The 23305-nt window shown below is 41.2% G+C and overlaps 1 protein-coding gene across 1 annotated transcript; it reads right to left on the bottom strand.

The window, feature by feature from the left end:
- Nucleotides 1–37: 37 nt before the first annotated feature.
- LOC124616418 (delta(1)-pyrroline-2-carboxylate/Delta(1)-piperideine-2-carboxylate reductase-like) lies at nucleotides 38–18541 on the bottom strand. Its single transcript, XM_047144724.1, has 3 exons — nucleotides 18295–18541; nucleotides 7252–7440; nucleotides 38–159 (listed from the first exon to the last, which is right to left on the bottom strand). The coding sequence occupies exons 1-3, from the start codon at nucleotides 18539–18541 to the stop codon at nucleotides 38–40; spliced, it is 558 nt and encodes a 185-aa protein (XP_047000680.1).
- Nucleotides 18542–23305: the final 4764 nt, after the last annotated feature.

Below are 23305 nucleotides of genomic sequence, written 5' to 3' on the forward strand. Positions count from 1 at the left end.
GACTCCCTGCAAATGGTGATCAGAACAAAGTGAGGGCTCACGTGTGGCCACCAGGTGACGCTTCTGCCATACAGCAGCCTGGAATTGGATCACTTACAATCATACCGCAGTCCGCGATGAATCTGGTGTAGTACGATGCTATCCCAAAATGGTTTGCATCTGGAAACAAGAAAAGAGTCAGGTGTGCAGGTTGTTCAAGAATCCGTACAATGCATCAACTGTAAGCTGGCTGATCAACTTCCAAGACCTGTATCAGAAGAATCCAGAAGTCTTCAGCCGGTATTCATTTTGTTTTTGGTTACTGCCAACATATATTAGTGTGCAAAACTGAAGGACGCAAGTAACTTCTACATGATGTGTCACTGTCAAGTAACATAACTCCATCAAACTTGGAGCATATATAGAAAGAACTGCTACAGTATAGGGCAGTAGGTAATTGAGAGAAATATGCAGCGAGACGAATAGAAATGACACTTTTATTCAAAGACAATAATTGCATTGAACTCACCGCCATTCGTGATATTCCCCTGGACATTACAAACGGCGGGGCATAGTACTTAATAGTCTGTATGATCACGACAGAGGGGAATGTCTGCTCTGCAACATGCTCCCTTCTTGTTGTAGGGCTTTCCATTACTACACCAGCGAGGTTGACTGCTGCTGTTGATAGTAGTAGAGCAAAGGGGGTAAGGGGACCATTTGTTAGTGTGGGTCCCCTGCATCATGGACAAGTGTACATTCAGGGGCAAACCTATTGTTCTCTTTTGACTGACAAGTCCTTAATCTATTGCTCTGCAAAAATGATTATGACACCCTGGAGATAATCCATCCTTAAACTACCAGTATTGTTCTGCTAAGAGGACAATGATCCCCCTTCCCCTCCTCTTCCCCCTCTCCTCTGGGAACTACCCTCGCTGATTCAAGCCACATTTGATATCAACTTGATTAACTAATTAATTAAATCGATCAAGTAATTAATCCCTCCCCCTTTGGGAAAGCCCCTAACTCTCCTCCTCTGCTCCCCCACCTGGGAACTGGAGAGGAAAAGACACAACTGATTGGCCAATTGGTAGTAAATCGATTGCAGTATACGAAATATTGTTTAAGCAATTTCTGGTAGACAAGGCAATGTGTGGAATATTGGTTATTTAACAATTTGTAGGGCACAAGGCAGTGTTTGGAATATAGTTTATTTATTTGAGGAATTTGGTGGGAAATCTGTTTCAGTGGGTAGTATATTGTTTATTTAAATGTTTTGAGGGGGACAAGGCAGTATGGAATATTTAAACGATTGTGGTGCTTTTTTAAATCCTAATCATGCAAGGAATACCACCAACTAAATTCACTGCATGTAATTACACTGTTAAAAATCTTTTGCACCGACTGCACGGCACCTAACTGATCGCTTCGCTGGGCCGCACCACACGCCAATGTCCAAGAGACCACACTACTTCCACTTGGATCCTGCGACTGACAGACTGGATGTCGTGCTAATCCCTGAACAAAAGTGCCAGATATTGATACCTGAGAAAGTGGTGTTGAAACACTTGCTCTCTCTCTCTCTCTCTTTCTCTTTCTCAAGTGGTCATATCCTGTCGTGTGCCATAGTGAAAATTACTGCTGTGACCACAGCCAGAGTCGTGGATGCACATGTATGCCAGAGTGGACCACCCCCAGCCATGGAGGGCATCAAGTAATGATTGGAGTGGTAGGAATTCAGATGTTATCAATACGACCAGTGCAAACACCTGTCATTTTGAATCTACTCTCACACTGCTCACGCTTTCATTTCCATCCCTGCCTACCCAGCACACTGGTCAATTCTCTATCACCTGGTACTGCAGACAAGAGTAGACAGGCTGGCGCATTCTTTGTATCTCTCCACCCATCTAAGGTTGACTTAATCCATTACTTCTGGTTGCCAACTCCTCGTGACCACCCTTGCAGCCAGCCACGGTGCACTGTGAAACAAACAGTTGTTGCCTGGATGTATAATGTACTGCTAATCACTTCCACCCTGACATAGACACCCCTGTTTAAAAAATCCATTTTACCCTATCCGAGTCACCGATTTTGTTAACCATACACCCTGAAATTCTCAAACGAAATCTAGATTTCTTCGTTTTATACGAGTTATGTTCGAAGACAGAAGAAATCAGGGCAGACATGCTTTTTCACATGGCTAAAGTATCATTATCTGTTGTGAAAAATAACAAAATATTTTCTCATCAGGTATAACAAAGTCTGTTATAATCAGCTTATTATCTGTTACATCATGCGCCGCAGGACTGGAATATTAAACTCATTTTTGGCTCAGGACGGATTGCTAAGCTCTACCTCTGTTACACGATTCCTCCTCACTTTCGGACTCCCTTAAAGTAACCAAATGCCTGCCATATACTAAGTCTCTTAAGGTAACAGCACAGAGATGTTATGAATATCAGGTTAATGCTATGTATCACTTTATAAATTCGGTAAAGCAACTGATTTTATTACTATGGTCGTCTCTCCATGTGTAGGTGGGAGATTGAAATTTCATTAAAACATACTGCCACGACGAAAACAAACGCCTCATTGCCGCACCAAGTCAAGAATCATATCCATGGTAACCTAGCCACCGCTTCCATCCGTCAGGCGGCACGCCATAAATATCGAATTGATAGGCTCATTAATTAAATTGATGATAAGAGTCGCTTTGCATGATGAGTGATTTTCTTTTTCAGCAGTCAGATTACCCTCACCAATTAGTTTAAATGGGAATAACTGGAGATAAAATGATGTTCCTTTCAATATCCACTATTGACAACTGACACTTGAAGGTGAGTGCAGAAGGATTCTATCACCGGTATTTCGCATAAGGACCATACTATTAAAACATGATTACAACCAATGTGTTAATGTCAATCTGCACGAGAGCAGTCTTGGTTCTACAGGCACACACAAGAGTCGCTGAAAGGGGTTACGCTTTCTGGTAGAAATGCTGTCTGTGATCTGGAATGAAGTCTACTCATTCAGCCACACACTTGCTTTGGATCCTATCGAGACGTCTTTTAATGATTACAACCAATGGTGAATCATATTAGTGCCACTCTCATGTCTCAAAACGAGTCACCTTTCTCGAACCTATTATGCTAAGGATCCCATACAGAAAAATTCCAGTGTGGTTTTCTTGACAGTCCCTATGCATCTTGTAACTGTTGCTCATTCTCTACCCCGCCCTTCCTGCAGTTTTGTCCATGTGATCATTCCAATTTAAGATGGATTCAGTGAGAACCATATCTAAGACATTCTGCATACCATAGAGAAACAAGGTGAGCTGAGTTAATGTGACAAGGCTGTGTGTTGACTACTCGGTGGAAATCCTGAATGTGTTGTCATAGCTCAGCCAATTGTGTACAGTATGTAACGCCTGCGCCAAACGAAGCTTTCTCCTGTAACATGAGGTGGTAGAAAAGACAGTAAGAGCAGTTACGATGCTGTTTCTTATCAGGAAAATTAGGAAGACGCCACATCATACAGGAGCTGGAAAGAGAATGAGGATTTTGTTACTGCATTGAGGTGTGTCTCCAAACTACATACAGCTTCTGCAGTCTGATGGAGATACGCGTCTCTCAGGGTACATACATGACTGTGCCCCAAACACTCTCACCCTCCTTGTTATTTTGTACCATACAACAGAGAAAAACTACGAACTATAAAAGCTCTGCTAACATCACCCGGTTGAGAACTCGATGAGACATTACCGCAACACCTCTTCTGATATATCTGGAAGTAAATACCATCTGGGAGCTGGGATTGACCATATGTGGTGATACCACTAAATATACAAGTACTGGTCCACTGGCGTCAGGTGGACAGTGATCGAAGTCGCTTCCACAGACCAGTGTAAAGTTTCGTCATCTGTACTGTAGGAGGATCATATACCACAGGCTATCAATTTCAAGAATTTCAAGAGAGGGCCCCTGTGTTGTTCTTTCATTAGCAGTCTGATGCATTGTTTTTTTTTTTTTTTTTTTTTTTTTTTTTTTTTTTTTTTTTTTTTTTTTTTTTTTTTTTTTTTTGCTGTAGCACATCCAAGCAGGTATATGTCTATGGTTTTGTATACCGCCATACATTTTGTTTTTCCACCATGACTTCGAGGTCTGTAAGAGGTGCTAAAATAATTAACACGTCTCGATCCATTGGCTCTCAAAGAAAACTGGACATCGTTCTTTGTAAACTATGCTGCTACACCCACAACACAGGATTATTGGAATGAAATAGGGAGATGTCGGTTCTTATTGACAAAAAAATTGTGGGAGGCATCACAACACATGGAAACTGGAAAAGTTTGCGGCATTGTGGGGCGTTTCCAAATAGCTGTCCGAACGTGATTGATGACCTCTACATAAATTCATCTTCCACAGTGACGTGGTATCAGATATCTAGGTGTTCCTTTTCAATTGATTCCTCATGTTGCAATCACTGTTTGAGTCCAGGGCATCTCCAGAAGGTGCTGTTCCCATCAGGACTCTCTGTCCATCTCAAACAAGAGATGTCAGTCAACCATTTTGTGGTAATCATCAGCGTTACCAGTGAACAGATGAGATGGAAAGGACACCATCAATATGAGGCGGTGTACTGTAATAAACACCACAGTGGATAGCATGATTAGGTTTATCACATTTACCAGTTTTTCCGTAATTTGAACGCCAACCAATGGCTAGACTGGACGATTCCCAATTTATGGGTCCTGCATTTAAACACGCTATAGTGCTAGAGTTGTCTGGTGTCTGACCTATTGGTCTTGTTGAATGCAACGCTGTTAATATTCCAGTGTAAGAAATACGTTTCCAAGGCATGACATACGTTCTCCCTGATCTTTCTCCATAGTAAACTATGGTAACAAACTATGAATTGATAAAACTACTACCTTGCACACCAAAGAAAAAATCGATTCTTGGTAACACAAACACTACATATGTTTCCAGAGATGTAATACGCCTGCTGTTTACGAAGTACAAGCCCGATTATGGTTAAGAAATTATGATACAATCACAACAGTCATACAAAATGATCGTCGGCAGACATAAATGCCTAAGAAGAAACGGTGACATCTTACAAGGAAATAAAAACCACGATCAGTAGCCAGAGGAGATGTAACAGTCTTATCGCAGTTTACTACCACCTCTGGTAACCTTCCTCTTGCACACAGAAGTCATGGTCCGATGTTAGGTTGTATTACTTATGCGCAGGATAATATTGTCATTCCCATTGACGAATAGTCTCTAGAAAGCCTCCTCTCTCCGCTATTAAGTTGTGTGTATGTAGCCTCAGTCTACTCTCCTTCTCCAAAACACACAGTTTTATTGATTTTGCTCAGTTCTTATTTCACGGTATTTTTCTCCAATTTTATGTATTCTCAGTCAGTTTCCGTATTTTTACTATGTTTTAGCGATTTTAGATATTTCATAAAATCTCCCTATATTTTTATGTATCTCACATCGATTCTTCGTAATTGTGTCAGGTTTTCCTCGAATTTTAACGATTTTACGTCGTTTTTCTCATTTTTTCACCGTTTTCCATATGTATTTGGTCATATTGCTGACAATCCCCTTGTACTGTTTGATTGTCTGCGAGAATATTAGCGTATCTTATACATCAACCTACTAAAAAATCCTAAGACCTGCCCTATACCCAATGATCCACATGCATGCATTTTGGGTAGGACGAAAATGAAAAGTGTAGTAACAGTGGCTTCGTAGCTATACGAAACTGAAGACTCGAATTATCTCCAAGATGCGACAGAGGAATGGAGTACTTTGCATTCATCTTCGTTTGTCTAGAGGAGGGTACAAAACCAGGTTTTCCATCAATGGACATGTTTCATCACACATGGGTTGGAAGTCCGCTGATGACTGTGGTATGGAGAGGTTTGCTGTTAACGATCACAGGTAGACAGTGCTTTAAGTCACACAGAGAACACACAATTGTATACGAGTCGACCGCAAGTTATACCATACAACTGATACACCCCAAGAGAATAAAGGAAAAAAATGGTTAAATGTGTGATAAATGACCTTCAGCAACATCTCCTTCTCTCTATAATGTATCGTCAATCTAACATTAAATCATACCTCATTACAATCCCTCTCAACCAATCTTTTCACTTAATTTCTACTACCCTTTAACGCAGATCTATTTCAGTTAACAGGCATATGGCTCTCTTTTCCAGTCAACTTGCATGTATGACTATTACCTCAATATACATATAGTAGAATGTTGTTAGAAAACCGTACAGAAGCTGTTTGAGGTATTTGTTAGCTGACGCCGCATGGTTGTGATTAGTGAAGAGTACAGAGAGGCACATTGTAAATACTGATTGTTAGGGTTTAAAACAGCTAAACAGTCCTGTGCAGGGTCAAACACGCTGTCCATTCTGTAGATGTATATTGCAGTTACCCCAGTTGGTAATACATCGGTCTTTAGCTAAGAATACTTTATAAAAATTTATAAGGCGGTTGCCGATACCGCTGGGGTCCCCCGGGGCTTGTGATCCGACATAAAAAAATTTATTAGTCTACATTCGGTGGTATCCACGTTAAACATTCTGTTCCAACCGTTTTATCGCTCTCGACGAAAAATGACTTGTTTCCCTGCTTCCTGGTGCTTCCATGTCTATTTTTTCCTGTGTTCCTCTTAGTGTCGCATATTCGTTCCCACGAATAAGAATTTTCCTGCATCAAGCAAATGACATGCAAGTAATCTCTCATTCGCCTCAATTTCTCCCACATTTTGACGTATTTTCCCCCCAATTTATACGCATTTTCAGTCATTTTTTTGTAACTTCATCGATTTTATGTCACTTCTGCCCATGCGATCATGACATCACTTCTCGCCACGTATTCTAAAATTGCTTGTACATGTAGTACAGTTGTGAACAACTAACGCAGATGCACTATTTTCCTGGTCGGACAGCATAGTATAGCACTGTACTCGAATGTATCCAGTCGCCTGCAACCACATATTCTACAGTTGCAGTGGGTTTGCTCTGTTTTCTGTATGTGTGTGTCTGTACATGTGTAATGGATGGCTGCCATGATCAAGAGAAGTCCCGAGTTAGTGTTCGAGTTTGGATCCGCCACGCGCTATATCTTCGTACAACACTCTACACACAATAAATAAAGTTTCGTTCAGTACTGTTCTTCCTAGTGTTGCAATTTTAACGGCTAGCAGTGAGCTTTGTATGAAGTAATTCACTGTGCGGCTTACGCCTGGCGCAGACGTATCCGACGCCGCAGTCCCTTGCTTTCTTTAAGGCGAGGTTGTTGCAGAAGTTGCCGACGACCGCGCCCATTGCGTTGCAGCCATCCACGTTGGCTGTGGCAGACGTCTCCTGTATGAGGCACGGGCGCGCTTGCCCATTCACTCTGCCGCTGCACAGCTCGTCCACATAAAAGCCTGTAACACAAACACACCCCTCCCTTAGAGCACTCAAGACTCGGTAGACTGCTCGGTACTGTGATCCAGATTCAGGTGAGTCCACCATGGAGATAAGAAATCTTTATAACAGATGCTGAGTATTATTTGACTCTTTGAGCAAGAATAATAACAAATGGAAACAGATAGTTGAAATTAAAGTCACTGAATGGTAAGCAATCGAGACTTACTGGACCCAAATAAAACAGAAGAAGGATTATGCGGACTTATTCGTACGTAAAGAAAAAAATGCGGGCTAAAACTCTTTGAGGCATTAAAAGAATGGAACCAAGCAGATAAACTACTCAAGTTGTTGAGTCCTAGGGAAGTGCGGTAAAGCTACAAAATCACCACGACAATGAAATCAGTAATAATAATAATAATAATATAATGATATTAAGCAAAACAGAGTATGTCAGACTATTGCTGATGATCTGTCACTATTTTACCAAACTTCAATTAGAAATCTTTAAAGATTTTAGGTCCCTTTTCAGATCGTCTACAGATCTCGTTCTCGGTCATCCTCGTAGTCTCTTCGCTTCTCGGCAATAGACATGAATCTGACTTCTTTTGATGTCATTTTGTGATCAATCCACTTAATCATTTTAGTTTGCATTCTTGTTTTGATATTAGATTTTGCTACATATACTTTTGCTGTTCCTGATTCTTTAAAGGGAATAATACGTTTCATTTCCTTTATTAATTTTAATTGATGTTTGACATTATTTGTTATATTAAATGGCGCCAGCGCCTGTAAATGTATGTATACACAGGGTGATTCAATGATAATGTTACAACCTTTCAGGGATGACGGAAAAAGATAAATGTATCAGTTTGGGGTAAGGGACCCTGGTCCGGAAGCGAACAATTCGGAAGTTATAAACTAAAATCGTTGTGATACCTCTGACAGTGCAATAAACGTACCGACACTGATATTACGATTATGTGGTAGGCACCCTTCAGAGTCCGTATTATGGATGAAAATAAGAAAAAAATGTCCATAAACAAGGGCGTAAAATGCATGCCTGACCAGCTATGAGCACTTGTTCACCTTCACTGCTATAAAGCACATATCCTCTGTTGTGCAATGGTCATAGCTCTGTTGGTATGCCTCCAAATTCCGTTCAACTGTGCTTGGAGGAAGACTAAAACTCTTGAATCAAAAATTATCGCAACATAAATTTTACCAGTATTACTCAGGGGAAAGAACAAAAGTGTTTAACCAAACTGTCTGGCACTTGCTATACATCCTGAAAGTCTTAACATCTATGGCGATGCAAATTAATCTCTTTGCGATGATAGCCACAAAACTGTTTCAGAATTTTTTGCTGAAAAAGAAAATATAATAATATTCTCGTAAATACGCTGAAGCGCCAGAGAAACTAGTATAGGCATGTGCATTCAAATACAGAGATACGTAAACAGACAGAATACGGCGCTGCGGTCGGCAACGCCTTATATAAGGCATCAAGTGGCTGGCGCAGTTGTTAGATCGGCTACTGCTGCTACAATGGCAAGTTACCAAGATTTAAGTAAACTGCTGCAGTTTTCAATGCTGGGCCAGCGTTCGAACCATTCAACGAAACATCATCGATATGGGCTTTCGGAACCGAAGGGCCAGTCGTGAACTCTTGATGACTGCATGACACAAAGCTTTACGTCTCTCCTGTGCCCGTCAGCACCGACATTGGAATGGTGATGACTGGAAACGTGTTGTCTGGTCGGACGAGCCTCGTTCCAAATCGTATCGAGCGGATGGACGTGTACGGGTATCGAGACAACCTCATGAATCCATGGACCCTGCATGTCAGTAGGGGACTGTTCAAACGGGTGGAGTCTCTGCACTGATGTGGGCGTGTGCAGTTGGAATGAGATGGGACCCATGAAACGTGTAGATACGACTCTGACAGGTGACACACACGCAAGCATCCTGTCTGACCACCTGTATCCATTAATGTCCTTTTTGCATTCCGACGGACTTGGGCAATTCCAGCAGGACAATGCTACACCCCACACGTCCAGAATTTCTACAGAGTTTAAACACTTCCGCTGGCCACCAAACTCCCCAGACATGAGCGTTATTGATTATATCTGGGATGCCTTGCAACGCGCTGTTCAGACGAGATCTTCATCTCCTCGTACTCTTACAGATTTATGGACAGCCCTGCAGGATTCATGGTGGCAGTTCCGTCCAGTACTACTTCGGACATTAGTCGAGTCCATGCCACGTCGTGTTGTGGTACTTCTGTGTGCTCGCGGGGCCCTACACGATGTTAGGCAGGTGTATCAGTTTCTTTGGCTCTTCAGCGTAAAAAGATGAAGAATAAATAAATAAAAAGGGAGTAAACCAGGAAAGATATTAGTGCTAAACTCGAAAACAAATGCATACATAGCATTTACATGAAATTAACAATCCCGATAAAATAAAATCAATACTTGAGAAGAATACTATAAAGAATGTTTCACAGAAACAGTATATGCCGAAAGTGATACAGAAACACAGTAACAGATAGAATTGGCAATCGTAATAACAGAATATATGGAGGACTTAGGCAGTCACAATAAAACAAATAAATACAGGGTAGTTGACGAATAGAAAGGAAATGACGGTTTGGGTAGCATTGGAAAACTGTGAAGATCAAGTTAAGTATAGATTATGTGAAGTACTGAACTGTGTTTGATCCTTTAATATTAAATCAGGTCTGTGGACCAGATGTTGTTGGTTTTCAGGCCTTCCAACAAGGTGAGTTTTTGATCTTTGTTTGCTAAGTAGAGGACATGGGACTGGCTAGTAGCTGTGGCTTTCACTCAGTACATGCTCAGCATATGTGGAGCTGTTCCCACAAGAATTACGGGCACTGCAACGAACGGAACAACGAGATACATGGGCTCTGCAACGAACTTGTGACGTCACACTTGTCGGCATGTCTGCCACACCTCTTGAAATCTCGGCTACTTCCAAAGCTCACAGTACAACAATATTTAATTGAAAAAGTACCCACTGGAGACCTTAATTTAGGCGTGTGCTATAGACAACTTGCATGCAGTTAAAACACGCACTCAAGAATGATTAAACTCGCCTGGAATATTACTTGCTCCCCGTCGAAAACGACTGCTAGAACTCGTAAGACCTGCAGCGTCACGTATTGTGACGACCGCGCGACGGCCTGTCTTTCTCGTGGGCCACGGCAACGAACTTTTGACGTCACACTAGTTGCATTGCCAGACATATATCGCGAACGCTCGGCAGGAAATCATTATGTAAACGAAAGGATACCCAATAAAGTCCTAAACTTTATCATATGTTAAAACGGCCTCAAGTGGGATCTCACCCTCCGCTAGTGATAGTCGCTTCAAGTCGCAAGACCTGTAATGTCACGTGCATTGACCTGTGTCACAGGGTCCTTACATCTCGTTGGCTCAGACGCGGAGTAATAATTCTGCCACCTGCATCTGCATTCATTGTCAGCCGACAAAGTTGCTGTGTCTCTGCCTGACTAAACAATGTAAACTGCTCACAATCAAAACAAGTAATTTTGCATACGTCACTGTAGGCTAATAACTGTGCTACCTAGCTTGGGTAGCTCAGTTGGTAGAGCACTTGCCTGAGAAAGCCAAAGGGCCCGAGTTCGAGTCATCGTCCGGCACACAGTTTTAATCTGCCAGGAAGTTTCATATCAGCACACACACCGCTGCAGAGTGAAATTTTCACTCTGGGAACCTATAGCTGCAGGATCTCAATGCTTTTGCTACACTCTGTGATACCTGTCCTAAGTAGATGATTACACACCATTTCGTGCAGACATTGGAAGAAGCAACAAATGAGCATAGGGAAGGAGCATAATTTGCAATTTTTGTTTCCTTTGCCATATGTGGTCAATCAGGACAGAGTTGCACCTATTGGTTGAGCATGTTATTTGTAAGTCCAACTCTCCTTTGAATTTTTCTTCGGACATGGGAACAGATATGAGACGGTGCATCACTGAGTAGAAAGCTGCATTTTTGACTGTAAGTGGACGTCGTGAGCAAGAAGGTTATAGTTGTTCTATAAGTTTTGAAACAATGTGTTTGTGTATTGATGGTAATGGTAATGGTAATATTTAAGGGTTTTCTGTCAAACTCCATTGTGAACTGGATATTTTTATGTTGACAGTTTAAGTCGAGAAAAAAATGTTTTGAGCTGTCTCGCGGCGCCTGCCCGCAGCTGAACCCGTATTTAATATTTGCAAATGTTATCGTTAATACCTTGAACAGAACGCTTTTCTTTACTGATATGCGCACAGAAACCTGTCTTATTATGGAAGTAGGTGTTCTCCCTAAATCGTGTTTAAAAAGAGCGTCCGTCTGTCCAGTGTAATAACTGTTCACAGTCATTGTAGCTAACTTCGTATACGCCAGAACTAAGAAATTTGTCACGTTTATCTTTACGTAGGCTATAGATACTGGAAGAGTTAGAGTTCGTTCCTACATTCTGGTATTTCCTAGTAGCTATATGCGATACGTATATTTCGACAACCTAACTTTGTCCACTAATTGGAAGACTCTCGTAACGTAAGCGAGTTCTCGGCAGTAACCGTAGTCGTCGCTCACGGTGTTCTTGGACAACTGTGTTTCATAAATTGTCGCTTGTAGCATTTAATCTCCTATCCAACAAGAAACTAAAACTACGTTCTTCTCGGTGGATAACTTGGAGCTATCAGACCATGTGTTGTTTCTTATAAATGTTCTCTAGTGACAATGGGTGCAATATAGTTGCAAAAGAAAATCAGCATTCACTCTTTTATTGCGAAGTTTCACAGAGATGACTCCATGACATTCTACCCATTTCCTGCTTATTCTCAATTGGAAGCAATCCGAAGTCCCAACATAATATCAATCAACTCTTCACACTACGTAACTGAGGAATTAGATTTCGCTATGTGAGACCATCGGCACTCGAAATTGCAGTCATTACTTATTACTACTGACATTGAGTAGTGTTTTCACATTTTGCGGCGTGCAGTTGCAGCTGTAGCGGTTATAAAGCTAAGTATTGACAAAGTTATTTGTGCACTGTTATACAGTTACTAAATTTAATAGTTTTCAGCGATGTATCGTGCTGTTTGTTGCGAAATAACGATTTAATAAACTTTTGGAAACGTTCGATCACTGCGTTTTTTAGAGTTTTATGTGCGTCGAAGTCGTTTAGTAAATTTCGTGCTTAAGTTTTCAGCGGTCGTTTCTTATTGTTTCTACTGAACTATTTCAGTAAAATTTTCATTCAGTGTTTCAACATCGTTGAGTGTTCCAGGGGCCACTTGAATTTTTGGTTTGAGTTAATAATATTGTTACGTTTTGTTGATATTGGTATTACCTGTGGTGTAGTAATATTAATACAGGTAGTTGCTTTCTTAGTAGACAGGGAATTTCGAGACCGCTATTATTAGTTCTACAATTAGTTCTACTGGTGTAACTGAACTTAGGTAACGTAGACGTATAGTTTTTTTTTCAATAACTGTACAATTTTACCATGAGTGAGAAGTGTAGGCTCTGTCGTAGGTTTGTGAGTAGTAGGTTACGGTGTGATATTTGTTCAAAGTGCCCTTTCAAAGGAACCCTCCCGGCATTTGCCTGGAGCGATTTAGGGAAATCACGGAAAACCTAAATCAGGATGGACGGACGCGGGTTTGAACCGTCGTCCTCTCCTGGGAATATTGAATCTGTAGTAGATAGAGAAGCAGGAACGTATGATCTGTGACCTACAGGTGCAGATACAACGCGCAAAGGAGGAACTTGTTAGGAGCGTGTTTGGTGGCGGGGAATGGGAACTGGCAGTTGGCAAGAAGACAGCTGGGAGAAGGAGGTATTCAGACAGTTATACTTTGTGTATATGAAATAGATTTGACCAACTGTCAGAGTTAAGTGGAGAGGAGCCTCTTGTAGCTGTAGATGTAGGGAACATGCAGCAGTCCTCAGCAGTTAGGAGGCCTAGGTCGATTGCAAAGTCTAACGGAAAGAAGAAGGTTCTGCTGTTTGGTAGTTCGCATGATAGAGGTGTGGGCCACCAGTTTCAGGAAGCGTTGGGGAGTGAGTATCAGATCACCAGCATTGCGAAGCCTAGTGCAGGGTTGGCTCAGGTGACTGACAGCATAGGGGAGTTATGTAGGAATTTTACAAAGGAGGATCAGGTACTGATAGTTGGTGGAGCAGGGAATAGTCTTGGCAGGAACGGGTAATATGATGTAGGTGGTAACCTGGTTAAGATATCTACTCAATCTGGTGGCACTAATGTGCATTTCGTCATGATCGGACTCATCTTAATGCGGCTGTTAGGCGCGTCAACGTGGGGCTGTAGAGGACGCTGATGGCAGAGGGCATCGATCACATTTCAGTGGTGCCAGTTGGGTCTATCACTAGATCTAGTTTCACTAGTCATGGCCTGAATCTCAATAGGTATTGGAAGGGGAGGCTGGCAAAGCTTATAGATGACAGTGTAGTGGGTGGTGGTGGGATCACCCATGGAAAAATTCCTGTAGTAGTTGGTGTTAGAGCTGCAAATTTTTTAGATTGAAGTCAGCTGATAGGTATAGTTGCTTAAAGGAAGTCCCTCTATCTAAGGGCTCACCATCAGAGGACATGTCTCCAAGTAGAGAAGGAATTAGAATATTTCTTCAAAATATAAGAGGTATTAGAGATTAAGTTAGTTAAATGCTTATAGATGTTGACTCTGAAATTATTGGTATATCGGAGCACCACTTAAATAATTTGACAATTCAGAGGCTTCCTTTACCAGCTGCCTGTTTTTCAAGGAGTTCCTTGCCAGGTGGGGGAGTGACTATGTAAGTAAAAAGCAGTATTCCATTTGAATCAATAGACGTAGCACGGGACTGCACTGAACAGATATTTGAATGTTGTGCAGGGGAAGTTAAATTTAGTGAAACTAAACTTCTAATTGTTGTTGTTTATAGGTCTCCTAACTCTGACTTCGGAGCATTTCTGCTCAAACTAGATTCACTTTGTAGGAAGTACCAGAAATCAGTTATATGTGGTGACTTCAATATAAATTTTGTATATGATGGTGCAAGAAAAGGATGTTGGTAGATCTTCTAAATTCATATGATCTCGTGCAGACTGTGCTTTTTCCCACTAGGGTGCAGAGGAACAGGAGCACAGCCATAGACAATATTTTTAATCATTCTTCACTACTAGATGGGCATTCTGTTATTACAAGGGTGAATGGCCTTTCAGATCATGATGCACAAATTTTAACATTAAAAGGCTTTTGTACTCAAACAGATGTCACATATAATTACAAACAATGGAGGAAAGCTAATCCAACAGCAATAGAGAATTTTTTAAACCTTGTCAAGGAACAAGATTGGTAGAATGTTTATAGTGCTGGTAACGTTGATGATAAATATAATGCTTTCCTTAACACATTTCTCATGCTCTTTGAGAGTTGCTTTCCATTAGAAAGTTCTACAAGAAGCACTAGCAGTAATAGGCAGCCTGGGTGGCTGAATAGTGGGATAAGGATACCATGTAGAACAAAGTGGGAATTATCAAGCTACAGTAGCCCATTGCAAACAGAATTGTAAGGGTGTTATTAGGAAGCCTAAGAGTGTGTGGTATGCAAATAGAATACCCAATTCACAGGATAAAATTAAAACAATATGGTCAGTTGTGAAGGAAGTGTTTGGCCAGCAGCACAAGGTAGACGATATATACTCAGTTCGTAGTAAAAATATTTCTGTTACTGATAAATCAGGTATATGTACAGTATTTAACAATCATTTTCTGAGCATTGCTGGTGAATTAAATAAAAATTTGGTTTCTACAGGGTATCTTATAACTTTCTTGGCAACTGCCTTTCCGAGATTTATGTCTGAAACACTCCTCTGTGATACAGACAAGGGGGAGATTGAGTCAATAATTAAATCATTGAAGATTAAGGACTCTCATGGATATTTGTAATTTTTCCTTTAGGACTGGTCAGTTTCCTGAACGATTAAAGTACTCAGTAGTAAAGCCGCTTTACAAAAAAGGAGAAAAGGATAATGTAGACAATTTTGGACCTATTCCTATGCCATCAGTGCTTGCTAAAGTTATTGAAAAGGCAGTGTATGTAAGGATAATTGATCATTTTATATTACACGATTTGTTATCAAATGTACAGCTCGGCTTTAGAAGTCGTTTAACAACTGAAAATGGTATATTCTCTTTTCTCTGTGAGGTATTGGATGGGTTAAACAAAAGGTTTCGAACGCTAGGCATATTTTTTTTGATTTCACTAAGGCGTTTATCGTGTTGATCACAAAATATTGCTCCAGAAGTTGGACCATTATGGAATACGGGGAATAGCTCACAATTGGTTCATCTCTTACTTTAGCAACAAACAGAAAAATGTCATTACTCACAATGTTGATAATGGCTGTGATGTGGGGTCTTAGTGGGGTACAGTCAAGTGGGAGGTGCCCGAGGGATCAGTGTTGGGGCACTCCTGTTCCTTATTTATATAAATGATGTAGTATTATAGGTAACTCTAAAAATATTTCTATTTGCTGATGACACTGTCTTGGTAGAAAAGGATGTAGTGCAACATTGGTCTGGTTTCAAATAGTGCAGTTCATGACCTAAGTTCATGGCTTTTAGAAAATAAACTAACGTTAAATCGCAGTAAGACTCAGTTTTCGCAGTTTCTAACACGCAGTTCAAGAAAACCTGACGTTTTAATTTCACAGAATGAGCATATGAGTTGTGAAACTGAACAGTTCAAATTTCTAGGTGTTCAGGTAGATAGTAAACTGTCGTGGAAAGCTCACGTTCAGGATCTTATTCAAAGACTTAATGCTGCCATTTTTACTATCCGAACGGTATCTGACGTGAGTGATCATTCGACACGAAAATTAGTCTACTTTTTTCTTATTTTCATTCGCTTATGCCAGGTGGTATTATATTTTGGGGTAACTCTTCCTTTTCTAAAAGGATATTCTTTGCTCAGAAACGGGCGGTTCGGGCAATAAGTGGTATAGGTTCACGAACCTCTTGTCGACCCATGTTTACGAATCTGGGTATTTTGACACTGGCCTCTCAATATATACATTCCTTACTGTCATTTATTGTTAACAGTATTAGCTTATCCCCAAGAATAAGCAGCTTTCACTCAGTTAATACTCAGCAGAAATCAGACCCGGATTTGGGGTCGGACTTGCTTAATTCTTGTGCAGAAAGGTGTGCAGTATACTGCTGCGTCGATTTTCAATAAGTTACCGCTCGAATTGAAAAATCTTAGCAATAATCCAAGCGCTTTCAAATCGAAACTGAAGAGTTTCCTCATGGGTCACTCCTTCTATTCTGTCGAGGATTTCCTTTAAAAATTAAGCTGCTTCTTGTTGTATTGTTGATTGCGTTTACTAAAACTTATGGATTGTCTTTTTTCTGGTTCATAAACATTTTATTTTTACCTGTTATTACTTTTATGTTGTAAGTTCATGTACTGACATGTTCCATGACCTTGGAGATTGGCTCCTCAATTTGATCCTACAGAACGTGACGTGAAAATAAAAAATAAATCTGAAATGCACTTCACATGTACCATTACTACCATAATTCACACCACAACGGTCGTGTGGTCGACACTGCTTTTTTTCCTTTATTGAATTTCGATTCCCCCAGAATGGGGTGGGCTGCTTAATACGCTGCTCTTCAGCCTACAGGCTTTTTAAAACATAAGAAGAAGAGAAGAAACAATAAAAGCAAGTGATAAAAAGGTGACTTAAATTGTAAAACGGCGGAAAATTGTGGTAAGTTAAAACATACAATGGTTGGCGATGCTAATAAAATACACAGGAAGCAGACAGGTAAAACAGTAGACAGACAATGAAAAAACATGGCGACAGTATGGTTTCTGTTCGCAAGAGATATAAAAATCACACCCAGTGACAGTATGATTTCCGTTCGCAACACTTTTGAAAAGACGCACAAGACTTAACACTCACTGGAAACACTGCACTAAAAAGTCGGCACAAAGATGACACACCTCATCCAAGGGCAGATTGCGGAGGGGGGGGCCTGGACAGATGAGGAAAAAAAGGGGGGAGGAGAGGAAAAACGAGGGAAGGGGGGGGGGGGGAACGACGGAGGGAGAGGACTCATGAGAGGGGGCAGGGCAGACGTGAGAGGGAATGGGGAAAGGCAGTAGAGGAGGGAAATGCAAAAGGACTTGGGGGGGGGGGGGGGAGGAGAGAAGGGAGGCAGCGAGAGGGTAGGTGGGAAAAAAACAGGATGGAAGGGGGGGGGAGAGGGAGCCCAGGAAAAGGACAGAGGAAGGAAGGGGGAGGTGAGGATCAGAGATCAGAGTTGATAGGAAGGATAAATGGAGGGCATCATCCGGGAGGGGGAGTCGACGGAAGCCACGATGGGAGTTGGGAAAGGAGATGAAGGGTGTAGAAGTGGAGGATAGGGGGGAACACAACGGTGAAGGCATGGCAAAGGGCGGTGGTTGGAGAGGAGAGGAGCAGCCAGGGGATGAGGGGGATCAAGGCGGTGGGAGGTGTAGATTATGTGGATATGTTTAAGGAATAGGAGCAGATGGGGGAAAGGAATCAGGTCGTAGAGGTCGACACTGAGACGCACGTTCAATATGTCGTTGGACCCCGCGTGCTCGATAGGCAATCATTACCCCACTTTCGCCTCGAAGAGGAGAATTTAAATTGTTAGTGGTTTGGAAGCCTATCTTCACGTCTGCATTGCTCAACTTGCCGTGATACTTGCCCGTTATATACTACGACAATATACACACGAAATGTCGTACTGTAATTTAAAAATTATGGCGCGTACGCTGGTTTAGTTACTTACCCAGCCGTAAGATGCCGTGCGTGCTGCGGCCAAAGTAGTCTGCTGCGGCTATGACGTGCGCCGCCTCCTTCGCATTGCTCTGGCAGGCGCCTGCACTAACCAGCACCTCCTCGCAGAAGCGAACAACTTCGCACGGAGTCACCACGAACTCCTCGCCTTTGCCCTTCTTCGCCATCGTCCGCTGAGGCGTCCATCCGGGCAGCAGCACTGTGGGCCGGCGTGAGAGATGCTTCGCCAGACGCCACATGATGGCCGCACCTTGGGACGACGCCCGAACACTATGAATTTAGAAAGAGCAGTGACGTGTTGCGTGGTTACGCCCGCTCTAGTGTGTTGCTGTTGTCAACGATATTACGACAACGGTGTCAGAGAAGTTACCTCTGCAGATTTACAGAAAGGCGGCATTTTGCCGCACGAAAATCCAGTGAAATTTTTTAAATTGTTTATACACAAAGAAGTCTAGATGATGTTTGTTTATATACAAAGAAGTCTAGATGATGTTTTATGTAACTCTTCCGAGAGGGTTCGGGTGAATTAGGCCATCCTCAAATTTACAATTAGAGTAATAGAGATGAAACATTAGTTATCCCCTATTATCTAAGCTATCTATAGCAATTTATGAAAGAGATAATGAAAATGTGCCAGCTTAAGTAAATTACTAGACTGTTGTTACACCAGCGTTCCAGCTAACCAGATACTAAAATGTTAGCGATTATATATCACCAGTAAGTCCCTACTTATTTAACGACTCGAACTCCCACGTATAAAACTGTTTCATAAATGAAATTAGTTTACAAATGAATTAATGTTTTACATATTTGACATTAAGCATGTAAGCGAGAAAAAATTCTAGAAGCAAGATTTTAAAAACAAGCACCAGTCGCTCTGAGTATTTTTTATTTACCATTTTCGCTCTTCAAATAAACAAGAGCATCGTCGGAATATACATAGTAAAAGATGCACATTGAGATAATTTTGACTTAAAATTTCAGTGACGTTACATAAAGTACATTTTCTATATCCAGCATGGTGACTTGCGTTTGAAGTTGGTTGAAAGCACTAAAGATTACGTTTAAAATTGGCTGACAGCAGTGAAGATTAAACACGGACGTTACAAGTACTGTTGTACATTTAGTTTAATCTTCAGCGCTATCACTGTCGTCATTTACTACCGACCTTAAACGTAAGTTTAAGACTACAGCACAGCCGGTGTAATCTTCAGCACAGTCAGCAGACATTAAACGCAATTTTAGTGCAGTCAGCGAGATTTAAACGTAAGTCACCATACCGTAAATAGAAAATGCACTTTACGTAACGCCACTGCAAATTTCTGTCAATGTAAGTATTGTCTCAATTTGTTTCTTGTACTGTGTATATTCTGACGACGCTCTTGTTCATTTGAAGAAGGAAACTGATAAATAATAAGTACTAAATGGCTGTTTTCAAAAACTTAGTTTTAACAGTCGCTTCCCTTATAGACAACACGTGCCCTTGCTTAGTTTATAAAAGGTTTCAAATTAAAGTTTCTTGGAAGTCGCTAAGTGTTCTCATTATAGTTAGAACGCGTGCAGAATCGTGTTTGGCGCGGGGGGGGGGGGGGGGGGGGGGGGGGAAGGTGCAGAGTCTTCCTTGATACCTGGTTCCAATTTGAGCCAGGAACACTGAGTAAAAAGTTTTTGGTTTAGTTCGGACCGGTTGTCATTTATGTAGTCAACCGAACATGTGTGTTACTGTAGCCATGTTGTAGTATATTGTTGTAGTATATTAAGCAAGGTTTCAACGATGAACCGGAGCTGGCGCGGAGGTAAACTATTGTGAATCGCTTAATTCTTTTGCAAAAGGTGTTAATTGGGCTGAAATTAATGTTTAGTGAAGAGTACCATTTGTGTGTAAACCGTTCGCGTTTTACGTGCAAAACCACGTTTTTTCAGTTTTTTTTTTTTTTTTTTTTTTTTTTTTTTTTTTTTTTTTTTTTTTAAAATAGCGTGCCACTTCCATACTTTAAACTTGTGCGAATCGGTTCGATCTTTTCACTAACAAATATGTTTGAGAAGGCTGCGTGCAGAATTATGGTTCGGGAGGGGGGGGGGGGGGGGAGAGGAGAGGGTCTTGGTGCTCGGTTCCTATTTGAGCTACAAACATGAAGTAAAAAAAAATGGATAAAGTGAAACGAAATTTTTTCATCCAGTAATACTTATCAGTTGCCGAGATACGGCGGTTTAATGTCGAGGTAAATATAGGACGTAAAAATAATTCTTATACGAACCGAATGCGCGGAAACGGGTTAAAGTGATTCAAATAAACAAAAAATGCATTGTTACGACAAAAATCTAGCTTTATTGGGATATTACGTGCAAATAACACGTTTTTAGTGCATATTTTTACGCACGCCACCTACATGTTTCAGACCTGTGCGAAACGGCTCAAATTTTGTAAGAACGGAGACAAATACGTGTAATTAATTGTTATCCTGTTGTTTTGTGAATGCTTTATCCGTCGCCACCGTATAAGCAATATGGTTCGAAAGACATAAAATCGTATACTAGATCAGTAGTCACCTGAGGCAGGAAAAATCTACATCGGTTGCTAAGATATCGCCGTGTAAGGTCAAAATTGGCTATGCAATATGGAACCAGCTCCAAAACCCACATTTTGAGCTAGAACTGTTTCAGCACAACTTTACAAATAAAATTCAAGTTTGACGTTATGCCAAAAGCAATTCTCGCATCTAAAACATTTTCTAATGCTCTTTCAGATTAGTACCGTAGGTCTCAGCATTTAACACTTACGCAACTGAAATAAGTACATTCCAGAAGACACGTTTCAACAATTTTTTATTCACAATGTCGATGTAAGACTACCAAAATGAAGAAGTAAATACAAAAATGGTTGAAACATTATATAAAATTCACTACCATTTTATTGTTTTTATACAATTTTATGAAAGCAGATACTTTTAACACTTATTATTACTGTTAAATATATACATGAATTATACCCATATGGTTCTTTTACACGCTGACATACTTGAAAACTACTTCGGAGTGAAATCAAGTGTGCCTTCAATATCATCAACATCATCCACAATGTCAGGGTCCGAAGTTAAGTTTTCATAAAACTGCCTGGCGTCCATAGGAATGAGATGCACTATCGATTTTATGTCGTACAGTTTTGGCAGTGATACTGTTTTATCATTTGGCCATAAATGTATCAATAATGCTGTTTCATGAACAATGAATAAGGTTTCTCCTTGGTTATTCTTATTGGACGAGGTTGCAACCAGTTAACTTTGTTGTTGTGTATGTCATGCTTTCTGTTGACTATATTTTTTCTAACAGTGAAGTACTTCAAAAGTTTTGATTTGTCATCCTACGGATTTGAGATAAGATGTGTAACAAGGCATGGATTTAGCAACTGCCGTACTGGAATACTCCGGCTATCAGAAGTAGCCTGCCATGCTGGAACCACCATGGTGATAAAGCAGCAACATGGGTACGGACTTTGTCTTTGGACAGATATTTACTACTGGAAAAAACTATCAGTTACGGAACTAAGTTCTCAGTCTCTACGGAATAAACGACCACCCAGAGTTGGATGTTAAGGTATTTGTGTGTTTATGTAAATAAGTATTCTTGTACCTCGGCTAAGTTATTTTGTGTAGCAGTTACAGAACTCTTCCAATGGCGCAGTCGTTGGGAACCGAACCACATCAACGGTGCGACCAATAACGTGTCTGGTACAGCAGGGGCGTAATTGAAACTTCCTCGCAGATTAAAACTGTGTGGCCGACCGAGACTCGAACTCGAGACCTTTGCCTTTCGCGGGCAAGTGCTCTACCATCTGAGCTACCGAAGCACGACTCACGCCCGGTACTCACAGCTTTACTTCTCCCAGTATCTCGTCTCCTACCTTCCAAACTTTACAGAAGCTCTCCTTCAGGGGCATAATTGTTAATGTGTGACTAGTAATGATGACGGCTGTCTTCAAGAGGATAGTCATATGGATGGATCACGCTGACAACGTATTCTGAAGTTGTGAGGCTATAAAGTACAGTGCACTTTCCACGTTTGTGCTGGTTTGCAGTGCTCACTTCAGTGGTCGGATCTCTGTTGTATGCACTTCATTTCGAGCATTGCTCAGATTTTTCTTGGTTAACATTTGGTGTAGTGGAGATTTCTTGTTGAAACTTGGATCATGTTCTCATTACGTTTCACGTCGACTGAGAACACTAACCTGTTTGTAATTGCAATGGTGCAACAAACTGATCTTACATTTCCGATTTGAACCTTTTGCAGGCCTTTAATGCTTCTAGGGAAACGTTAAGTGTTACTCGGGACCGGTTGTTACACCGGCTGGAGGACCAGGAACAGCAACATACAGACATCCAAGGAACGCCGCCAGCTCTACACCCATTTTATCTGGCACAGGAAAAGTGGGCCAGCTACATGCACAGATTAGAACAACAGTTTATAGCATAAGGAACCTTAGATGATGTAACCAAACGTGCTTTCTTATTGTCAAACGCTGGAGCTTATATGTGAGGGTACACAGATGTTAAGAACAAGTTAGTTGAATATTTTCAGAGTAAAATTCCAGTTGCGGCGACACGCCATAAACTTTATCGGGCTTATAAGAATCCTGGTCAGTCATTTAAATAATGGGTTGACACATTACGAGATCTCACTCACGATTGTCGTTTCGCGTATGAAAATCAAGATTGTGCTTTCCCTATGCTGTGCAACGGTCAGAGACATGCATATTGTTCATGCTCCAGACGCATGGCTGCGTAATGTCGTTGTCCGTTTTGAATAATCACGCTTTGGACCAGTGTTTATGGTTATTCAAAGCAAACAGGGCAATCGCTCGAATCCAGTGGAACCGAAGTTTTAAGACAGACTTTCAGAGTGGTGGCCAACGGCCTTGCCGCAGTGGTAACACCAGTTCCCGTTAGATCACCGAAGTTAAGCGCTCTCATGCAGGGCTAGCACATGGATGGGTGGACCATCCGGTC

The sequence above is a fragment of the Schistocerca americana genome, chromosome 5 (genome assembly GCF_021461395.2).
Source record: "Schistocerca americana isolate TAMUIC-IGC-003095 chromosome 5, iqSchAmer2.1, whole genome shotgun sequence".
NCBI lineage: Eukaryota > Metazoa > Arthropoda > Insecta > Orthoptera > Acrididae > Schistocerca > Schistocerca americana.

What these genes read in the sequence shown, in the direction of transcription:
- LOC124616418 (XM_047144724.1), bottom strand. Translation starts at nt 18,541, where the DNA reads ATGTGGCGTCTGGCGAAGCATCTCTCACGCCGGCCCACAGTGCTGCTG. An exon ending in GCACGGCATCTTACGGCTGG is followed by an intron (nt 7,441 to 18,294) that starts GTAAGTAACTAA and finishes TTTGTGTTACAG; the next exon opens with GCTTTTATGTGGACGAGCTG. An exon ending in CGGATACGTCTGCGCCAGGC is followed by an intron (nt 160 to 7,251) that starts GTAAGCCGCACA and finishes TCTTGTTTCCAG; the next exon opens with ATGCAAACCATTTTGGGATA.